The sequence below is a fragment of the Urocitellus parryii genome, chromosome Y, assembly GCF_045843805.1.
Source record: "Urocitellus parryii isolate mUroPar1 chromosome Y, mUroPar1.hap1, whole genome shotgun sequence".
Lineage (NCBI taxonomy): Eukaryota > Metazoa > Chordata > Mammalia > Rodentia > Sciuridae > Urocitellus > Urocitellus parryii.
In genome coordinates this window covers 4,956,746-4,978,088 of record NC_135548.1, presented here as the reverse complement: position 1 = coordinate 4,978,088, position 21,343 = coordinate 4,956,746, and the positions used below count along the sequence as shown (strand labels likewise).

Below are 21,343 nucleotides of genomic sequence, written 5' to 3'. Positions count from 1 at the left end.
GGAGTCTGGCTCCAGTCTTGGATCTTTTGATCTCACTCAGACTTTTGGATCCTATCTCCAGAGGCTGGAAACCCAGCTGCCACCTTAGGTTATCCTGGAAGTGAGGCACTTGCTCTGTGGGCAGGGGCTTGGGACGGTGGCAAAACCCGCTGCTGAGCTTCCCACCCGCGCTAAAAGAAAGCTTCTCAGGAGCCAGCCCAAAAACATGGGCCCAGTCTGTCTCATCTGCCTTCCAAGCTGCTTAGTCCTTGTTGGGCTGGAATGGATGAAGGGATTGAGGCAAGGCCTAAGAAGCATGGTGCATCTGTTTAGGTTTCCCACCCTCCATCCTCTGGGAGGCCCACATCCTCCAGGTGTTGACACCATCTCTGCCCTAAATGAAAGCCCCAAGACCCTCTCCCATTACTCTCCCAGTCCCCATAGCAAGGTGTTCCTTCACAGGGACAGCAATGAGTCCCTTAGGCAATGCTGCAGCATGCCAGGGCCCTTTTTATATGCAGGGGAAGGGAAGCCATAGTCTGAGCTACTGGAGCTAACTGTATGAACACCTACAGGGAGGGGTCTTTGGAAAGGGTCAAGCTGCTGGAGTAACCTGGACTCATCTGCAAGGAGGCAAAGGTTGGGTTGGCTGCCCAGGTGGATTTCCTCCACGGATATGCTTGCTGTGACTCACCTCCAGCACCTTGGCCGGGGCAATCCCACTGTGTCTGCCTCCACGGGGTCCATCGTCCATGGAGATGAGCTAAACCAGGACATCTGGCTTGAGATTTGGACGTGCATTGTGTTTTGCTGGGCTGCACACCTGTTGCCAGCCTGGTGTGCAGCACCTGGCCCCTAAACTAGGGGCTGAGATTACCAATAGGGATCAGGGGCCCCAAGCTGGCAGAGCCCATAAGGCCTGGAGCCAGAGGGGCAGGGTTGTTGTGGCCACGCCCCTCCTGCATTTTTTGGGTGAATGCAGAGGGCGGGGCATTCCACAGGCCCTTTGACTGCCTCATGCTAATGGCCACTTCCTGATAGCCACGCAGCTGATGTCACAGAGACATGCGCATGCGCTCCAAGAAAACTCCGCCTTCCTGCTGAATACCCAGCCCCTTGGCTTCCCTGAGGCCTAGAAACATTGGTCCGGCTCTAAGCAGGCGGGTGTGGGTCTTCCTGTGGGATCTGCTTCTCAGCTGGCCTTGGTGAAAAGCGATCACAATGGCCAGTCGAGGAGAAGTGGAGGAGAGCCAGGTGAGTTTCAATGGGGGCCTTCAGGATGGAGCCTCCTGTGGGCTGCTGGGGGCGGAGACCTCACTCACCTCCAGCACCTTGGCCTGGACAGACAGTCTGTGGGTTGATTAGTGGCAGCGATGAGGATAACATGCTGGGCAATTTGGAGTCTCTGCAGCACCCTAAGGTCCGGAGCTCTCCTGAAGCGGTGGTGGTGGGAGGGCAGACTGGAAAGCTGCTGTCTGAGATGGGGAAGCTGAGGGGGGGGCGGGGGTTACCGCCCAGGACCAGCACCCAAGGGAGCACGAAGGTGAGGAAGATGCCCGGGTGCAGCTGGTGCAGAGGAGGCTGCCCAAGGCAGGACGCACACAACCCAGACTGCGGTCAAAAATGGACAAGCTGCAAATCCTGCAGTTGGAGCTCAGCTTTGTGAATGCCCGAGCCAGCCGGGCCTGTGCAAGGCTGAAGAGGAAGGTGGAAATGAGGTGCAAATCACACTTGGATCGCAGAAGGGCCGTCATCCAGCGCATCCCTGGCTTCTGGGCCAAAGTGGTATCCTTTGCTGTGTGCCACCAAGCTGAGGCCCCAACACATTGGATTGGCTTTAGAGGACCCTGAGGAGCTGGGTTGGGAAAAATGGGAGTAGGGGAAGTAGTGGCATTCACCCTGGGTCCCTAAGCTTAAGTCAGGTTCTGACAAAGTCTCCCTGAGAATTAAGAGCAGACACTTTGGATGGCAAGGGAGCCCAAACAGCAGGGCTTGAATATTGTTGGAGGCTGGGAGCCACAGCTGCAGCCCACCAGGAATGGAGAGAAGAGCACATTGACAGGGCACCTTGTCCAGTTCCATGCCCACTTCCAAGGTCACTCTAAACATGCAATCTTGCCAACCTGTGACATTCAATGTGGGCAGGCTCCTATCCAAGGGTAGGCTGGAAAATTGCATCTTATCAGTTCACTGATGGTGTTCGCAGCCTGAAGTGAGACGCAATCCCCCAGGCCCCCACCCCCATACAAACACACAGATATGGTGACACAGGACACGCATACCCAAGTTCAGTAAGGCTATGAACACCTAGCGATGGACAGCATGCCCAAACGTCAGTAATCTCTGTCCATCCCAAGGCGGCCAGGGTGATGTCAGTTACCCTGGGGACAGAGCAGATGGTGCCATCAGGTTCTTACACACCAGGCAGGCCTGGAGACCTGGGCAGGGCAGAGGATGAGAGTGGATAAGCCAGGGTATCTTGCTGGCAGGGAAGGGCACAGTGCTGTGTTGTGTAGGGATCCCCTGTCCCACACACCCCTTGCTTCCCTGGTGGGCCCCCTGTGCTATTGCCTGCTCCTTCCATGGCACCACATATGTCCTTGACGCCTGGCAGATGATGTACCACCCCCAGGTTTCCGTCATCCTCAGTTGGGCAGATAAAGACCTGCTAAGCTATTTGAGGAATTTAGAGGTGAACTGGGTAGTGAGACTGGGGATAGGGTGTGGGGAGGCCCGAGAAGGAAAGCTGGGAGGGCAGCCCATGCAAGCTAGCTCACAGACTCGCTCTGCACAGCCACCCAACCACACCATCCCTTGTCTTTGCCTGAGGCCTGGCAGGTGGAGGAACTCAGGTATCCCAAGTCCCTCTACAGGATCAAGTTCTCCTTTCAAGAAAACCCCTACTTCCAGAATGAAGTGGTCGTGAAGGAGTATCAGCTGAACATCACTGGTAAAGTAAAGGACTCCCAGACACTGGGGTCTTTCATATCAGTGTGCTGGCTGGACAGAATCGGATGTGTGCTGAACTGTTCCAACTCCTCCAGGGTATGAGGCATCCTGTTCCAGTGTGCTGCAGTGGCTTGTGGATGGGGAGGCACTGGTGCACAGCCCCTTGCAGGACTCCAGCAGGCTGACCTTCTTCAGCTGGTTGTCAGGGCACAAGTGTGCTGACTCTAACAGGATTGCTGAGGTGGGGATCCATAGGCCACAAAACCAGTGACTTGGTGAGTCCCCATGCTGCGGGGAACAGACTTGTCTGTTTTCCCTTTGTAGGTCATCATCGAGGACCTGTGGGTCAATCCTCTGGACTACTACCAGGTGGAAGACAGCACCAGGGCAGAGGATGCTGGCCTTTCAAGGGGAGCCACAGCAACCCTGTCCCTTGTGTTCCAGGGCTGCTTTGCTTTGGCTGCTTGTGTCCCATGATTTCTATGGGTTCTCAAAACCCCTCCGTTTCTGGGTCTTTTTCTTCACACCATGGAAGCCGCATTTGTGCAGTTTCACTAAACACAAATGTATCCCATTCTCCAACCAGATGCCCTTTAGTTAGCTGATCTCCATGGGAACATGCTCTTTGGTTCAGATGCTTGTCCCTTCACTTTTCTTCCCTTTTTATGGGAGGGTTTCCAAAGCATGTACCTAAGAGTGTTTAACCACTGAGTCACATTCCTAACACTTTAAATTTTTATTTAGAGAAAGAGAGGTTTTTCTTTTAATTTGCTTAGGGCCTCACTAAGTTGCTGAGGCTGGCTTTCAACTTCTAATCCTTCTTCCTCAGCCTCCTGTGCTCATGGTCTGTAGGGATTAAGGGCAAACACCAATTAATTCTTCATGAATATGAGGTCCCATATATCCTTGGAGTCTTTAATAGTTTCATGTGTACCATTTGCTCTGGACAAGCCACACACCTCTCCAGTCTCATCCCACCCAAATATGGTGAGCTGGGTGAGATGACTGCAGCAGCAGCTGTACCTCAATGTGATGAAATTTTGTGGGTCTTGTGGCTCTTCCCAAGGCCCATGGCCATGAGTTGTGCAAACACATGGCTATTAATCTTCAATGACTGCCATGACAGAGGTTCAACATTATTCTGAAAAGATCCATTTCTCTTCTTCCCTCACCTCCTTCCACCCTACCCCTCTGCATGTGGTCTTCCATAATCATAATGCCACTGTCACACCAAAAATTATCAGAAATTTTTTGTATTCTCAAATACCAGATCAACTTTCAAATTCTCATGATTGAGTCATAAATCCATTAAGCATAACTTTTAGGTTTCTGCAGGTTCAAAGTGTTTTACCCTATCTTTTAAAATGAAGCCACAGAACCATTATGTTTTCTGATATGTTCAAAATAGTTTATTTGTTTGAAATCACTCTAACGTTGTTATATTCACAAAAAGTCCAAATCAGAGGCACAGAATATAAATATTAGATATACATATAATAAATATTCAGAGAATATATATACTGCGTGTGTGTATATGCACACATTCTAATATAAATGAGGGAAAGATAATGTTTTCAACAAATGTGGCTGAAACATTAGATATAGTTACAAAAATGTTAAATTACCCCTTACTTCATACCATAAACAATAATTAGCTACAGATCAGGCAAACACCCAAACATAAAAAAAATAAAACTGAACAGCAAGTAGAAAAAAATTATAGGATGAGATCTTTCTGACCTAGGGTTGGCAAAAACTTCCTGACAGAATTTCAAATATTTATGAAATAAAAGGTTGCTTAATTGTATTTATCAAAACTTTTGTCATTTAATACATTATTAATAAAATGAAAAGATATATCACAGACTAGGAGGGCATACATACTGACTGTGTGTGTATACACACGTGCAAGCATGTGCACATACACACACACACACACACACAAAATAACTTAGGAAAATGTCTTGATATTTCCTTACAAACATGTACTTATCAAAAGACTAACAGTTCTGCTGCTTAAGTATTTGTTCAAGCAAAGTGAATTCATATGTCCACAAGACATCTGTATCTTTCTGCACATTAATGTTCATAGAATCCAAAAACTGAAAAAAAATCCAACAGATATATTTATAAATTCTATATTTATAAAGGAAATACAACTCAGTAAGAAGAATAAAAATATTCATAGTATCTTATAAATTTCAAAAATATTGAGCTGAAAAGAGAAAACCAGCCATAAAAGAATTCATGTAATGGTTCCATGAGGCAAAATGAATTCACATGGATAAAACCCAAGCAATATTTGCCTCAAGCAGGGACAAAGGAAAAAAAAACACCAAAGGGATAAGAAAAATAAATAGATAAATAAATATAAACAACAACAACAACAACAACAACAAAAAAACCCTGAGTGATAGATTTTTTCTATCTTGATTGGGACAATAGTTTAACAAGTATACACATGTGATAACTTACAGAACTGTATACTTAAATAGGCATGTTTTACTGTAATTATACTTCATTATACTTGATGATTAAAAATTTAAAACTGCTTAATTAAAAATTTAAAAATCCAATGATATAGCTGAGGAAATAAATTTTTTCTTTCCTTGACATTGGTTTTTAATGTTAATTTTGTTCAACATCAATGGAGATTTTACCAGACATTCAGCCTTCAAAGTGAGGGTACTTCCAAGCATCTCAGGAGGCTGAGACAGGAGGATCCCAATTTCAAAGCCAGTTTCTTTTTTTTTCTTTAATTTTTTTATTGGTTGTTCAAAACATTACAAAGCTCATGACATATCATCTTTCATACATTTGACTCAATTGGATTATGAACCCCCATTTTTACCCCAAATACAGATTGCATAATCACATCAGTTACACATCCACATTTTTACATAATGGCATATTAGTGACTGTTGTATTCTGCTACCTTTCCTATCCTCTACTATCCCCCCTCCCCTCCACTCCCATCTTCTCTCTCTACCCCATCTGCTGTTGTTCAATTCTCTCCCTTCTTTCCCCTCCCCGTCCCCTCACATCCTCTTCTATGTAATTTTGTGTAACATTGAGGGTCTCCTACCATTTCCATATGCTTTCCCTTCTCTCTCCCTTTCTCTCCCCCCCACTCGTCTTTGTTTAATGTTAATCTTTTCCTCATGCTCTTCCTCCCTGTTCTGTTCTTAGTTGCTCTCTTTATATCAAAGAAGACATTTGGAATTTGTTTTTTAAGGATTGGCTAGCTTCACTTAGCATAATCTGCTCTAATACCATCCATTTCCCTGCAAATTCTATGATTTTGTCATTTTTTATTGCTGCGTAGTACTCCATTGTGTATAGATGCCACATTTTTTTTATCCATTCATCTATTGAAGGGCATCTAGGTTGGTTCCACAGTCTAGCTATTGTGAATTGTGCCTCTATGATCATTGATGTGGCCGTATCCCTATAGTACGCTCTTTTAAGATCCTCAGGGAATAGTCCAAGGAGAGCGATAGCTGGGTCAAATGGTGGATCCATTCCCAGCGTTCCCAGGAATCTCCATACTGCTTTCCAAATTGGCCTTACCAATTTGCAGTCCCACCAGCAATGTACAAGAGTACCCTTTCCCCACATCCTCGCCCTTACTTATTGTTGTTTGACTTCATAATGGCTGCCAATCTTACTGGAGTGAGATGGTATCTTAGGGTGGTTTTGATTTGCATTTCTCTGACTGCTAGAGATGGTGAGCATTTTTTCATGTACTTGTTGATTGATTGTATGTCCTCCTCTGAGAAGTGTCTGTTCAGGTCCTTGGCCCATTTGTTGATTGGGTTATTTGTTATCATATTGTTTAATTTTTTGAGTTCTTTGTATATTCTGGATATTAGGCTCTATCTGAAGTGTGAGGGGTAAAAATTTGTTCTCAGGATATAGGCTCTCTAGTTACCTCTCTTATTGTTTCTCTTGCTGAGAAAAAACTTTTTAGTTTAAGTAAGTCCCATTTATTTATTCTTGTTATTATCTCTTGGGCTGTAGGCATCCTATTAAGGAACTTGGAGCCCGACTCCACAGTATGTAGATCATAGCCAAATTTTTCTTCTATCAGACACAGTGTCTTTGATTTGATATCTAGCTCCTTGATTCATTTTGAGTTAATTTTTGTGCATGGCAAGAGAAAGGGATTCAGTTTCATTTTGTTGCATATGGATTTCCAGTTTTCCCAGCACCATTTGTTGAAGATGCTATCCTTCCTCCATTGCATGCTTTTAGCCCCTTTATCAAATATAAGATAGTTGTAACTTTGTGGATTAGACTCTGTGTCCTCTATTCTATACTATTGATCCACCGGCCTGTTTTGGTACCAGTACCATGCTGTTTTTGTAACTATTGCTTTGTAGCACAGTTTGAACTCTGGTATCGCTATACCTCCTGATTCACACTTCCTGCTTAGAATTGTTTTTGCTATTCTGGGTCTTTTGTTTTTCCATATGAATTTCATGATGGCTTTATCTATTTTTACAAGAAATGCCCTTGGGATTTTAATTGGCATCGAATTAAACCTGTAGAGAACTTTGGGTAATATTGCCATTTTGATGATGTTCATTCTAACATCATCAGAATGAACAGGATACATTTTTCCATCTTCTAACATCTTCTTCTATCTCTCTTTAGGGTTCTGTAGTTTTCGTTGTATAAAACTTTCACCTCTTTTTTTTTGGTTGATTCCCAAGTATTTTATTTTCTTTGAGGATATTGTGAATGGAGTGGTTTTCCTCATTTCAATTTCAGAAGTTTTGTCACTGATATACAGGAATGCCTTTGATTTATGTGTGTTGATTTTATATCCTGCCACTTTGCTGAATTCATTTTATTAACTCTAGGAGTTTCTTTGTAGACCTTTTTGGGTGTGTTAAATATATTATCATGTCATCCACAAATAGCGATAATTTAAGTTCTTCTTTTCCTATTTTTATGCCTTTAATATCTTTTGTCTGCCTAATTGCTCTGGCTAGTATTTCAAGAACTAAATTGAATAGAAGTGGGGAGAGAGGGCATCCCTGTCTTGTTCCAGATTTTAGAGGGAATGCCTTCAGTTTTTCTCCATTTAGGATGATGCTAGCCTGAGGTTTAGCATATATAGCTTTTACAATGTTGAGGTGAGTTCCTGTTATCCCTAGTTTTTCTAATGTTTTGAACATAAAGGGATGCTGTACTTTGTCAAATGCTTTTTCTGCATCTATCGAGATGATCATATGGTTCTTGTCTTTAAGTCTATTGATGTGGTGAATAGTATTTATTGATTTCCATATATTGAACCAGCCTTGCATCCCAGGGATGAATCCTACTTGATCATGGTGCACAATTTTTTTGATATGCTTTTGTATTCGATTCGCCAGGATTTTATTGAGAATTTTTGCATCTAGGTTCATTAGAGATATTGGTCTGTAGTTTTCTTTCTTTGAAGTATCTTTGTCTGGTTTTGGGATCAGAGGGATGTTGGCCTCATAGAATGAATTTGGAAGAGCTCCTTCTTTTTCTATTTCTTGAAATAGCTTGAAAAGTATTGGTATTAATTCTTCTTTGAAGGTTTTGTAAAACTCCGCAGTATACCCATCCGGTCCAGGGCTTATTTTGGTTGGTAGTCTTTTGATGGATTCTTCTATTTCTTCCTTTGTTATTGGTCTGTTTAAATTGTGTGTGTCTTCCTGACTCAATCTGGACAGATCATATGACTTAAGAAATTTATCGATGTCTTCTATTTTATTGGAATATAGGTTTTCAAAATACTTTCTAATTATCTTCTGTATTTCTGTAGCATCTGTTGTGATATTGCATTTTTCATCCCGTATGTTAGTAATTTGAGTTCTCTGTCTTCTTCTCTTCGTTAGCATGGCTAAGGGCCTGTTGATCTTTTTATTTTTTCAAAGAACCAACTTTTAGTTTTTTAAATTTTTTCAATGTTTTTTTTGTTTCAATTTCGTTGATTTCTGCTCTAATTTTAATTATTTCTTGTCTTCTACTACATTTGCTGTTGTTTTGCTGTTCCTTTTCTAGGTTTTGAGGTGTGAGTTCATTTATTTGTTGGTTTTTTCTTTTTTTGAGGAAAGAACTCCAAGAAATGAATTTCCCTCTTAAACCTGCTTTCATTGTGTCCCATAGATTCTAGTATGTTGTATCTGTATTTTCATTTGTCTCTATGAATTTTTTTATCTCCTCTTTTATGTCTTCTGTAACCCATTGATCATTCAGTAACATATTGTTCATTTTCCATTTGATGTAGGATTTTTTCTTTTTTCTTTTATCATTGATTTCCAGTTTCATTCCTTTATGATCAGATATGATGCCTGGTATTATTTCCACAACTTTATATTTACTGAGAGTCGCCCTATGGCGTAATATATGGTCTATCTGTGAGTAGGATCCCTGTGTTGCTGAGAAGAACGTGTTTCCACTTGATGATGGTTGATATATTCTATATATGTCAGTTAAGTCTAGGTTATTGATTGTGCTATTGAGTTTAATAGTTTCTTTGTTCAGCTTTTGTCTAGAGGATCTGTCTAATGGTGAGAGCGGTGTGTTGAAGTCACCCATAAGTATTGTAATTGTGGTCTACTTGACTATTGAACTTGAGGAGAGTTTGTTTTATGAATGTTGCAGCACCATTGTTTGGTGTATACAAATTGATAATTGTTATGTCTTGTTGGTGAATGGTTCCTTTTAACAGTATATAGTGTCCTTCTTCATCCCTTTTGATTAACTTAGGTTTAAAGTTGATTTTATTCGATATGAGTATGGCCACTCCTGCTTGCTTCCGAGGGCCATGTGAGTGATATGATTTTTCCCAACCTTTTACCTTCAGCCTGTGTATGTCTTTTCCTGTCATATGAGTCTCCTGAAGGCAGCATATTGTTGGATTTGTTTTTTTTGATCCAGGTTACTAGCCTGTGTCTCTTGATTGGTGAGTTCAGGCCATTAACATTTAAGGTTACAATTGAAATATTATTTATACTTCCAGTCATGTTTATTTATTTATTTATTTTAGTTTGGCTAGTTTTTACTTTTTGGTTATTTTCCTTCCCCTTTATTGAGATGCCTCCTGCTGTTAGTTTTGGGCACTATTTTTCAATTGCTCTTCTTGTAGTATTTTTGCTAAAAATGCTTTGCAGTGCTGGTTTTCTGGCTGTGAATTCTTTTAGCTTTTGTTTATTGTGAAAGATTTTAATTTCATTGTCAAATCTGAGGCTTAATTTTGCTGGATACAGTATTCTTGGTTGGAATCCATTATTTTTCAGCGTTTGAAATACATTGTTCCAGGATCTTCTCGCATTCAAAGTCTGTGATGAAAAATCAGTCGTTAACCTAATTGGTTTACCCATGAATATAATCTGCCTCCTTTCTCTCATAGCTTTTAATATTCTCTCCTTGTTCTATATGTTGGCTATCTTCATAATTATATGTCTTGGACTTGGTCTATTACAGTTTTGGATGTTTGGGGTCCTGTAGGCTTCCAGGATTTGGCAATCCATTCCATCTTTCTTCTCTGGGAAGTTTTCTAGGATTATTTCATTTAATAAGTTGTCCATTCCTTTGGTTTGAATCTCTGTGCCTTCTTCTATCCTGATGACTCTCAAATTTGGTTTTTTTATGACGTCCCATATCTCTTGAATAGATTGCTCTTGGGATTTAAGCATCTTCTCTGTGTTGACTATATTCTTTTCAAGTTGATGAACTTTGTCTTCATTATCTGATGTTCTGACTTCTACTTGATCTAGTCTATTTGTAATATTCTCATTTGAGTTTTTAATTCAGTTTATAGTTTCCTGCATTTCTAGGATTACTGTTTGATTTTTTTTAAGATCTCTATCTCCTGGTAAAGCTCGTTCTTTGTCATTTGAATTTGTTTTACATACTTTTATTGCTTGGACTTGCTGTCTCATGTCTTCTCTAATATTCCTTTCCATCTGAGTTAGGTATGCCTTGAGTTCTTTCCCTATCCCTGTTTCTGATGCTTCTAGGTCCTCCTGTAGATTTAAGTTGTCCTGCATTGTTTGTACTCCTTTTTTCCCTTGTTTTTTCATGATGTTCACGCTCTATTTGATTGCTGTGTTTCTGCTCTCTTCTCTAGATTTGTTTTGGTTTTGTATATCTCTGTTGTCTCTCCTTTGTGGTGGTAGACTATGCCTGCTAAAGTGGATTCTGCTGGGAAGGAATTCCGACAGCCGAGCTCCGGGCGATTGGTCGCCAGCGGGCATGCGGTTTCCAGCTGCTCAGTCACAGGGGCAATGGGCCAGCTATTGCTGGTGGGCGGGCAATCTCTAGCTGCCCAGTCTCACAGTTGGTCGCCAGTGGGGGAATTCCCTGCTGTATGGGAGATGAGCTGAGTAACATGCACCTGCTGGTTTCCTTGGTGGAGTTTCCATTGTGGGGGTTAGAACTGTCCCGCTTCCTTCCCCGTCTGAAGTCCCTAACTCAGCTGGGGCTCCGTGAGTGCTCAGGTGGCAGGATTCCACAGAATCTGCAGCAATCTCCCTGCTTGCTGGTCACTTTTCGGCGGCTCCCCGCCATCTGTAGCCGCAGGGCGGGCCGCACGGATCAGTCAGCCTGGATCTCCAGTCGCACAGTTGGCTCGTGTATGAGACTCAATTACCAGACCTCAGTGCTGGAAATACTTCCTCTAGGTTTCAGTGCACCTCCATTTTGCTGTAAGTTCCTTACATGATAGTTTTTGTTGTTCTAACTCGTTATTCACTGGCGCAGTGGCGTGGTACACGGGGTGTGATGCCCTCTATTCGCAGCCATCTTGGGAATCTCAAAGCCAGTTTCAACAAAAGCAAAGCACTAAGCAACACAGTTACACTGTCTCTAAATAAAATATAAAATAGGGCTAGAGATGTGGCTCAGTGTTTGAGTACTTCTGAGTTCAATCCCTGGCACCCACTCCCCCAAAACAACTAAATGGACTGTCTTATGCATTTTTGAATTTACAGTACTAACTAAGGGCAATTTGTAATATGATCTAGCCTAAGGATGAACTAAAAATGAAGATAGATCAGAGAAGTTGCTCTTTACTTCTATGGTGTAAATCACACCCAGATTACTGTTTTTTAGATTTGCAAACTGCCAGAAGGTTTGGTGGAACATAGATTGTTTTTCTTCTTATGATATACCTATTTCATGATGATTCAATAAGCCAGATAACCCTCTTTAAAGAAAATTATACTGTCATAAATCCCAGCATATTGTTATTTTTTAGGGAAAAAAATCTGAATTCAAGACAGACTTTTCATACTATTTACCAAAGACAGTTCTTTATTTTATCAGTAAAATTCAGTCTCAAGAAATGATATATCTAAGTAGAAAATGATAAAGAATTTAATGATACAATATAAGTACATTTGCCAACTACATTCTTTTTTAAAATTTTATTTTATTATTTTTAATTAGAGTTTATATGACAGCAAAATGCATTTTGATTCATTGTACACAATTGTAGCACAATTTTTCATTCCTCTGTTGGTACATGATGTAGCCTTTTACCATAAGTACAGTCATATATATCTAGGATAATTATGTCCATATACAGTTATTGTAATTAAAGTTCTTTTGTTTAATCTACAACTAATTTCCTTTTCTGTTAGAGTTCTTAACTCATGGAAATTTTCTTCAGAACCTGAACAAAATTAAATATAAGTTCTATTCTCTAGGAATCTATTCATTTGACTTTCAAAATCAGTGATAATTTTCAAAAATTAAATTACTTTTTTATACATAATTTGGAAACTTTCTCATCTCATAATTCATTAAAAATAATTCATTTTTTGTGATATTGTGGGTAGAACAGAGAGCCTCACACAAGCTAGGCAAATGCAAGTTTGTTTTGAAAACACATAGCATTTACCAGTTTAAAACCCAACAGGAGTATTTGTGAGCACAGAGTGTCCTGGTAAAACATGATTCTTACTAACTGCTTTAACATTAGAGCATTAGGACAATTTAAAAAAGCTTAAATTGATACTGAAGTCCTTTTCATTTCCTCCAGTGAACATAAGAAAAACATGTTTGTGTTGAGAGGGCAGGATTTGACTGCAGAAGCACTCTCTCAGGAGTGAAGCTAATTTTAAAGGTGGGAGGTCTTGGAGACATTTAGAGGACCTGACTCCCATGGTCTGCACATGAACTAGACTCACACTGGATTCAAAATAAGGTAGTTTACAGCAGCTGCTCTTTACTTCTATGGTGTTAAATGACACTAAGGAAATAGGGTACTGGCAGTGATATGTTGGCAAGGTCTCAAGAGTCTTTTTCTGGTTTGTTTTTAAAAAAAAACTTTATTTAAAAATAATGAAAACTTTATAATAATTTTTATTGTGTTGACCCATGCAGGATGAACAAAAGATTTTCAAGTAGAGGTAATGTGAAATGAAGAAAAACACAGGTGGGACACTCTAGTCTGATGGAGGAAGAGTGACCTAGGGCTAACTCCAAAACTTTATCATATAAAGTCTCATAATTAGGAAGTTGAATTCTAGGGACATTGTCCTACACTTATAAGTTGTCAGAAGTTTCTTTCTTCATTAAAAAATTAGAGCTAGGAACATGTTTTTCAGCCTTCCTACTGTTGCAGTGCTAAGAACATTCTGCAATTATCCTGATGTACCCAGGTCACACATTGTTCTGGGATATCTGTTGACTGTCAGTGCCAGAACCCAGAGACAACACTGATAACATCCTCATCTTTGGCAAGGAATGTTTTCTGGCCTTGGCTTTTTGCCAAGGACCAGTTTATGATCAGAGGCTCATCAGAGCACATTGTCAAAGGCTGTTAACATCCTTTCCTTTGACATGGAAAGTTTCCCATATTTGGCTTTTTTCTGACACAACAAGATCAGTAGATGACCAGAAGCTCATCTTATATTTATCCTTGTACAATAACATTACCCATTAGGTGTGTAATTCAGTAGCTTTTAGGTTATTCTCCGCTTTGTGCAGACATCTCCACCAATTGCAGGACAGTTTACCACTCCCAGAAAAAATCTTATATACATTGGTGGTCTCCATTAATCTCTCAGATATTCTCAGATGTTTCATGCCCATGAACATACTGTTTTCTTCAGTGAGCCCTAGGTTTGGGAATGGGATTTAGAAACCACAATTTGGGCTCTGATGGTCCTCGTTCTTTTGGGCTTTTATTATATCTAAGTCTTATTGCACAGAGTTAGGATATGTGAATTTTAAAAAGGAAATTAAACATTACAATATGACCTTACATTAAATCTTAACATATTTCAATTTATCTATTATTTTATATTGTATTCTTATCTCTCATAATGAAAAATTGACATTATTAACACAAATATTAATTTGCTTTATTCTAAAACATAAAAAAAATAGTATAAATAAAGATCATTATGTGACTACTAGAAAAAATTTCAATCTTTAAAGTTTTTTTTTTCTTCTTTTTTTTTTTTGTGGTACTAGGCATAGTCCCAGGCCTTTTGCACATGCTATCAATATACTTTGCAACCAAACAGTGGTCTCCATCTGCATATTGGAAGATTTTTGAAGGTCTGTCAGTCTCTAAAATTTGTTGTATTAGATACAGTCAATATAATGCATTATAAAGTTATTTGATGGAGATTAAGTATGTCAGATTAGCAGGAAGTGGTGTTTCTCTCGGCTCTGTGCCTAGGGACACAATCAGCAAGGAAATTGCTTCTCTTCAAGGTGAGTGAAAGGAGAAAATACTCCATGATGCTCAATATCAGACAGAAAACTTTGAACACTAAAAAATTTTAAATATACAAGACATAGTTAAGGAGCTGAGTATAAGCTCGCATGTAGGCAGGAGCACAGAATGGGGAAAAGAAGGTTTAAAAAGATTCTATAAGTTCTGAAATATCTTAGCATGAGGGACCCCAGAATCAAAGGCGCAGGCTGCCCTGGGAAAACCCAGAGGCTACTTGGCCAAATAAATTGGTACGAAAAAGGTATGATCCACCAGCTGCATGCAGAGAGCATAGTCTCAAATACCTCCATTAAAATGTGGCCCAATGTCAGACCTGCTTAGATCTGCAAATTTCAGCATAGGAATCTACCAGACACCAATCAGAAGATCTAAAGTACACCTAGAAAAATAGGAAAATCTCTGGAAAGGAGATTTTCTAGCACAGAGGTCATTTTCCCTGGTGGGACTATAGATCAGAGAGGCCAAAGAAAGACTGTGCCTAACTTTTTATTCCTTTACAGCAGTTAGCAGGAGAAGAGAAATGGGGCAGGGCTGAGAGACAGTGCTCAGTGCTGGGCACTGCCTTGCCCTGGGAATAAAACAGTTTCAGAGAGGCCAGACAAAGCCTGTACTAACCTTCCTCACTCCATTGAATCAGCAGAAAGCAGGAAGAAGAGTAAGAAGAAGATTAATGGGTTGTAGAGTGAGACAGAGTCCAATGCTCTGACTCTCTATCAGCTTTGTCTGGGCATAATTCAGATCAGAGAGGCCAAAGCAAGCTCAAGTTCATCCTCCCTCCATTGAACCTGTAGCCAACAGCATACAGAACAAGCAGCATGGAAAATGGAATGCAAGGAGTAACTGAGTTTAGTACTTGAAAAAAAACCTGAGAAGCCTAAACACACACACACACACACACACACACACACACACACACACACACAACTTAAAAATTCAGTATCAATGAAAAACAATCAGTGAAGGACCAATTAATTCTATTCCCATGGGTGGTCCCCTTTGTAGTGTAGTGGGATACAAATAGAGAAGTATGGTGATTCATTAACATTTGAAAATCCCCCATTATAATAAAATGTAGGCAAATAACAGACCAAATCCCTTCTGGGAGTTTTATGACAAATCATTACACATATCTCAAAGAGAAAACTCTGGAATAAGCTGCCAACAAGTTCTACACCTCATCATGTTAAGTCATTAAGATGGGACTATGAGGAACTGAAAGGCAGTTTGGCACAGAGAGTGGGAAAAAAAAAAACTTCCATTGACCAATTTGCTATTTCATTTTGCTTTTGTTATGTTTTGTTTTTTGATTTTGTACTAATTGACAAATGATGGACATTTACACATTTAGACCATTTATACAGATACATATTTGTTTATGTTGTTAGCTTTTAGCATTTACTTCATAGCTGTTCCCCACACTCCTTTTTTGATACTTTATGCTTTTTACTTTAATTTTTTTTGAAACCTGTTTTTTGAAAGGTTGGGTTATATAGTTTAGTATATGATGGACTTTCTATTGATTCTTTCACACCTGTTTTTCTTTGATTATATTTCTCTTTTTTCTTGCCAACAGACTAATTTTAATGCCCTTTCTGTCAGTCTCCTTTAACATTTTTACTTCTGTTCCTTTTCTTTATTTTTTTTGTTCTCACCTCTTAAAAATACATTCTACATCACCTCTATAGAGACCCCACTCAACCTCTAGAATTTATACACCCTTTAATACCCCTATATCTTCTTTTCCTCTAAAGAACTCTATCTTTAATAGGAAACATAATCATATTTCCAAGACTGAAATATTTGATTAGTGTATATAATTATATAATTTTGTTCTCAGAAATTTTCATATATATATATATATATATATATATTTCTTTTAATTTTTAAAATTTTTATGCATTTTATTATTTTATTACTTTTTTCTCACTTATCGATTTCCTGCTCTTTTCCTCTGCTAACAGACAACCTCTAATGTTTTCTCTTCCATTTTTTTTTTAATTTATTACCTCTATTCATGCTTCTCCTCCCTCATAGTTATCCCTCCTATAGAACTATTTTATTCCTGGTCATCATATGAAATTGTCAACTCTTGTGTAAACTTACTGTTTTATTTCTCATGGTTATGAGAAATAAATGTTCATACTCTTTCTCAGTATTATAACAACTAACATTGTATATTTCACTGAAAGTGTTATTTTCTTTAATATTATAAATCATCTGCATAGATTGTTGTTATTATCTGTCTCCCTTGAAGTTATGATATACCAGTAACCTTCAGAGACATTATAATTCCCTAAAGTTGAAACCTATTAGCCCCAAATCAACTTAAAGATGGGTAGACATACAAAATACATAAAAGAGCAAGGTAACAAATCAGCTTCAACAAACAAAAAACATCAGAAACAGAATCTATCAACATCACAGTGGAAGAAATGTCAGAGAAGGAATTGAGTACCTATATAGCTAAACATATCTGTGAGGTCAAGAGTGATGTAAAAGAGAGAATATAGGTAGAAAAATATTACTGCAATAATCACAGATTCTGAAAAAAAACACTGAAGAGAAATTCATGAAGTGAAAGAATCAATAAATCAACTAAAAATGTATTTAAAAGTATCACTAGCCAATCAAACCACCTAGAAGACAAAGTCTCAAGCCATGAAGACATATTATACAATATTGAAAATAAAGTTGAGCATGTAAAAAAATATTAAGAGACCAGGCACAGAACTTTCCAGAAACATGAGATAACATGAAAAGACCAAACTAGGATTCATCAGGATAGATAAAGGCTCAGAGATAAAAACCAAAGGAATACATAATCTTTTCAATGAAATAATGTCTGAAAATTTCCCAAACCTTAAGTGGAAAATCAGATATTGGAAGCTTATAGGACCCCAAATACACAAAATTATAATAGTCACACACCAAGGCACATTATTATAAAGATGCCTAACATACAGAATAATAATAGAATTCTAAAATCAGCCATATGAAACAAATTTGGATTTCAGATGATGTCTCAACCCAGACCCTTAAAGCTAGAAGGTCTCGGAATAACATGTTCCAAGATCTGAAATAAAATGGATGTCAGCCAAGAATACTATATCCTGCAAAACTCAGCTTCAGATTCCATGACCAAGGAAAGTTAAAAGAATTCACAACCAAAAATTCTGCATTATAAAACATTTCCAACAAAATATCTTGAAGAATAAATAAAATATAAAAGTTAAGCAAAGAGAATTACACTAGAAATATAGTGTAGATACAACAAAAGCATTAGAAGACATGAAATCATGGAAATCAGAGCTGAAATTAATGGATTTGAAACAAAAAAATGCAAAAAAAGTTGGTTCTTATAAAACAACAACAATATTGATAAATCCTTAGCCAAACTACAAAGAAAATGAGAAACCCAAACTTCTAAAATTTGTGAAGAAAAAGGAAGTATAACTCTAGACACCATTAAGATACAGATAATAATCAAAAGCTACTTTGAAAACCTATTTCCAATGGAAAATCTCTGATAGAAAATCTCAAAGACATTGGCAAATTTCTAGAGAAATATGAATCAAGAGGACATAAAAAATTTAAACAGATCAATTTCAATGCCATCAGAAGATTGCCAAGTAAGAAAAAGCCCAAGACCATATGGATGCACAGCTGAGTTCTACAAGAGTTTCAAAGAAGAACTTACACCAATACTCCTCAAATTATTCCATGAAATAGAAAAGGAGAGAAGCTTTCCAAACTAATTCTATGAAGCTTGTATCATCCTGATACCAAAACCAGGCAAAGATATATCAAGGAAAGAAACTTCAGACCAATTCCCCTGATGAAGAGTAACACAAAAAAAATATCAATCAAATACTGACAAATCGCACACAAAAAAATCTATTGTACCATGATCAAGGGGGGTTTGATTTAATGTTGGTTCAATATACAGAAATCAAAACTAATTTACCACATCAGTGTACTTAATGACAAGATATAACATCTCAATAGATGCAGAAAAAGCATTTGACAGAATTCATCATTCAAGTTCAAAACACTAAAAAACTGCAGATATGTTCACGGAACCCAAGGCCAGCATCATTGTAAATTAAGAGAAACTTGAGAGTTTTTAGTTTCCTTCTAAAAACTGGGACAATTAGGGATGCTGTCTCTCACTAGTAATATTTAACGTAGTCCTTTACACCCTAGCCAGAGGAATCAGAAAAAAAGAAAGAAATTAAAGGAATGGGAAAAGTAAAAGTGGAGATCAAACTATTCTTATTTGCCAAAAACATGATTCTATATTTAGAAGATTCAAAAATGCTACTGGAAAGCTCTTGGACCTCATAAACAAACTTGGTAAAGTAGAAGAATTTAAAATCAACAGCAATAAATTAATTTCATTTCTATACACCGAGTATATATTAGCTGAAAGATAAATCATTAAAACTATCCCCTTTACTATTTCGTAATTTTTTTAAAAAATCAACCTAAGAGGTAAAGGACCTCTACAGTAAACTACAGAACACTAAAAAAAGAATCCAAGGAGACCTCAGAACATGGAAAGATCTCCCAAGTTACTAGATTGCCAGACTCAATCTTATTATACTGGCCATATTAATAAAATCTCTATTCAGTTTTGATGTAATTCTTCATCTATTCTTCATAGCAATAGATGAAGTGGTCATGAAATTCATTTGGAAATATAACAGGTTCAGAATAAGCTAAAGAACGCTTACCAAGAAAAATGAAGCAGGAGGCATCAAACTACCAGACTCTTAAATTATGCTACAGAGCTATAGTAAAAAAACCATCATGGTGGTGGCACCAAAACAGCCATGAAAACCACTGGAACCGAATTTAAAACACAGAGATGCATCCACATAAATACAGATATCTCATTCTAGACAAAGTTGCTATAAATGAATACTGGAGAAAAGAGATAGCCTCTTAAAAAAAGAAGGTAGGAAAACTGGAAATACATATGTAATAGGATGAAATTGAATCACTGTATCTCACCCTGAACAAAACTCACTCTAATTAGATCAAGGACCTAGATGTTAGACCAGAATATCCTACACCTGCTAGAAGAAAAAATAAGCCTAAATCTCTTACATGTTGGCTTGAGTATGGAATTTATTAACAAGACTTTTAAAGCACAAAAGCAAAATAAAGAATAAATGCAATTGTATCAAACTGAAAAGGTTCTTTTCATCAAAGGAAACAATCAAGAATATATAAGAAATACTCCAGATGGGAAAAAATCTTCACTACCAGTAGTTCATATAAGGCATTAATTTCTAGAATTTACTAACAACTCAAAAAATTAACACCAGAGAAATAACCCAATCAATAAATGGCACAGGAACTTAACAAAAAGGAACTGAAATTCACAGAAGAAATATTAATGGTAAAAAATTATTTTAAAAGTTTATCATCTATAGCAATTAGAGAAATGCAAATTAAAACTACACTGAGATTGCATCACTCCAATCAAAATGGAAATTATCAATAATAAAAGTAACAATAAATGTTGGTAAGGATGTGGAGAGAAAGGTATTCTTATAAGTTACTGGTGACTGCAAATTGGTGCAATTATTATCGAAAGCAGAATGGAGATTATTCAGAAAAGTGGGAATGGAACCTCCATTTGACCCAGCTATTGCACTCTTTGGTTTATACCCAAAGAAATTAAAATTGGCATACTACAGTGATACAGCCACATCAATGTTTATAGCAGCCTATTTCACAATAGCTAAACTGTGGAACCAACTTAGATATCCTTCAATGGATGAATGAATAAAGAAAATGTAGTAAATATACCCAATGGAACATTACACATCTGTAAAAAATAAAATTATGTCATTTGCCAATAAATGGATAGAAGTGGAGAATACCATGCTGTAGAGAATCAGATGTGACTGCATGCGTGCTTGCAAACATGATGCTTTGTAGTCCTTGGTGGAGCTTGCCTGCAAAGGGGATGTTCTGCCAAGTGGTCTAGGAGGGCTCTGAGAAAAGAACATTACTTTCAAACAAAAATGTTTATCTGTTCTTAACGAAGAACAGAGGTCAGAATGCTCTACCCCAAGAGTAGATTAAGACATGATCAGCAAGTCACTTCTGATTAGTAAGTTACTTTTGCATACAATATTTTGCTGGCTTAGAGACCTGAGTCATTGCTGTTGGAATGCTGCCTTCTTTGTTCACAATACTATAAAAAGACTCCTGTATTCAATAAAAGGGCCTCCTCCTCCTCCTCCTCCCCCTCCCCCTCTCCCTCCTCCCCCCTCCCCTCCCCCTCCCCCTCCTCCTCCTCCTCCTCTCCTTCTCCTTCCTGGCTCATGCTGACCTGCTTTTGAGTTATTTGCAGCACATGTTAAGCCAATCCCAAAGAACCAAAGGTTGAATATTCTCTCTGATTTGTGGGTGCTAACCCCAAACAAGCAAAGTTGGAGAGGAGAGTAATAGAAATCTATTGAACTAGACAAAGGGAAATAAAGGGAAGGGAATCAGGTAGGGAATAAGTAAGATAGTAGAATTAATCAGTTATTGTTTTCCTAGGCTTATGTTAGTATGCACAACCAGGGTAATGCCCCATCATGTACAACCACAAGAGTAGATTCCTAAAAAAATAAGTTATACTCTCAGTGTATTTTTCCAACATTCATGTACAAATAACTGAAAATA

General features: G+C 38.4%; 1 protein-coding gene across 1 annotated transcript; it reads left to right on the top strand.

Moving 5' to 3' along the window:
• The first annotated feature begins 1,200 nt into the window (after positions 1-1,200).
• LOC113175930 (testis-specific Y-encoded protein 1-like) lies at positions 1,201-3,405 on the top strand. The gene is made up of 6 exons (XM_077794246.1): positions 1,201-1,233; positions 1,498-1,764; positions 2,594-2,671; positions 2,818-2,929; positions 3,024-3,169; positions 3,253-3,405. The coding sequence occupies exons 1-6, from the start codon at positions 1,201-1,203 to the stop codon at positions 3,403-3,405; spliced, it is 789 nt and encodes a 262-aa protein (XP_077650372.1).
• The last annotated feature ends 17,938 nt before the right edge of the window (positions 3,406-21,343 follow it).

Excerpts from the sequence above, each read along its gene's own strand:
- LOC113175930 (XM_077794246.1), top strand. The coding sequence starts at position 1,201 with ATGGCCAGTCGAGGAGAAGTGGAGGAGAGCCAG. Across the intron at positions 1,765-2,593 it reads CTGGCTTCTGGGCCAAAGTG|ATGATGTACCACCCCCAGGT; the intron begins GTATCCTTTGCT and ends GACGCCTGGCAG. Across the intron at positions 2,930-3,023 it reads GTATCAGCTGAACATCACTG|GGTATGAGGCATCCTGTTCC; the intron begins GTAAAGTAAAGG and ends CAACTCCTCCAG.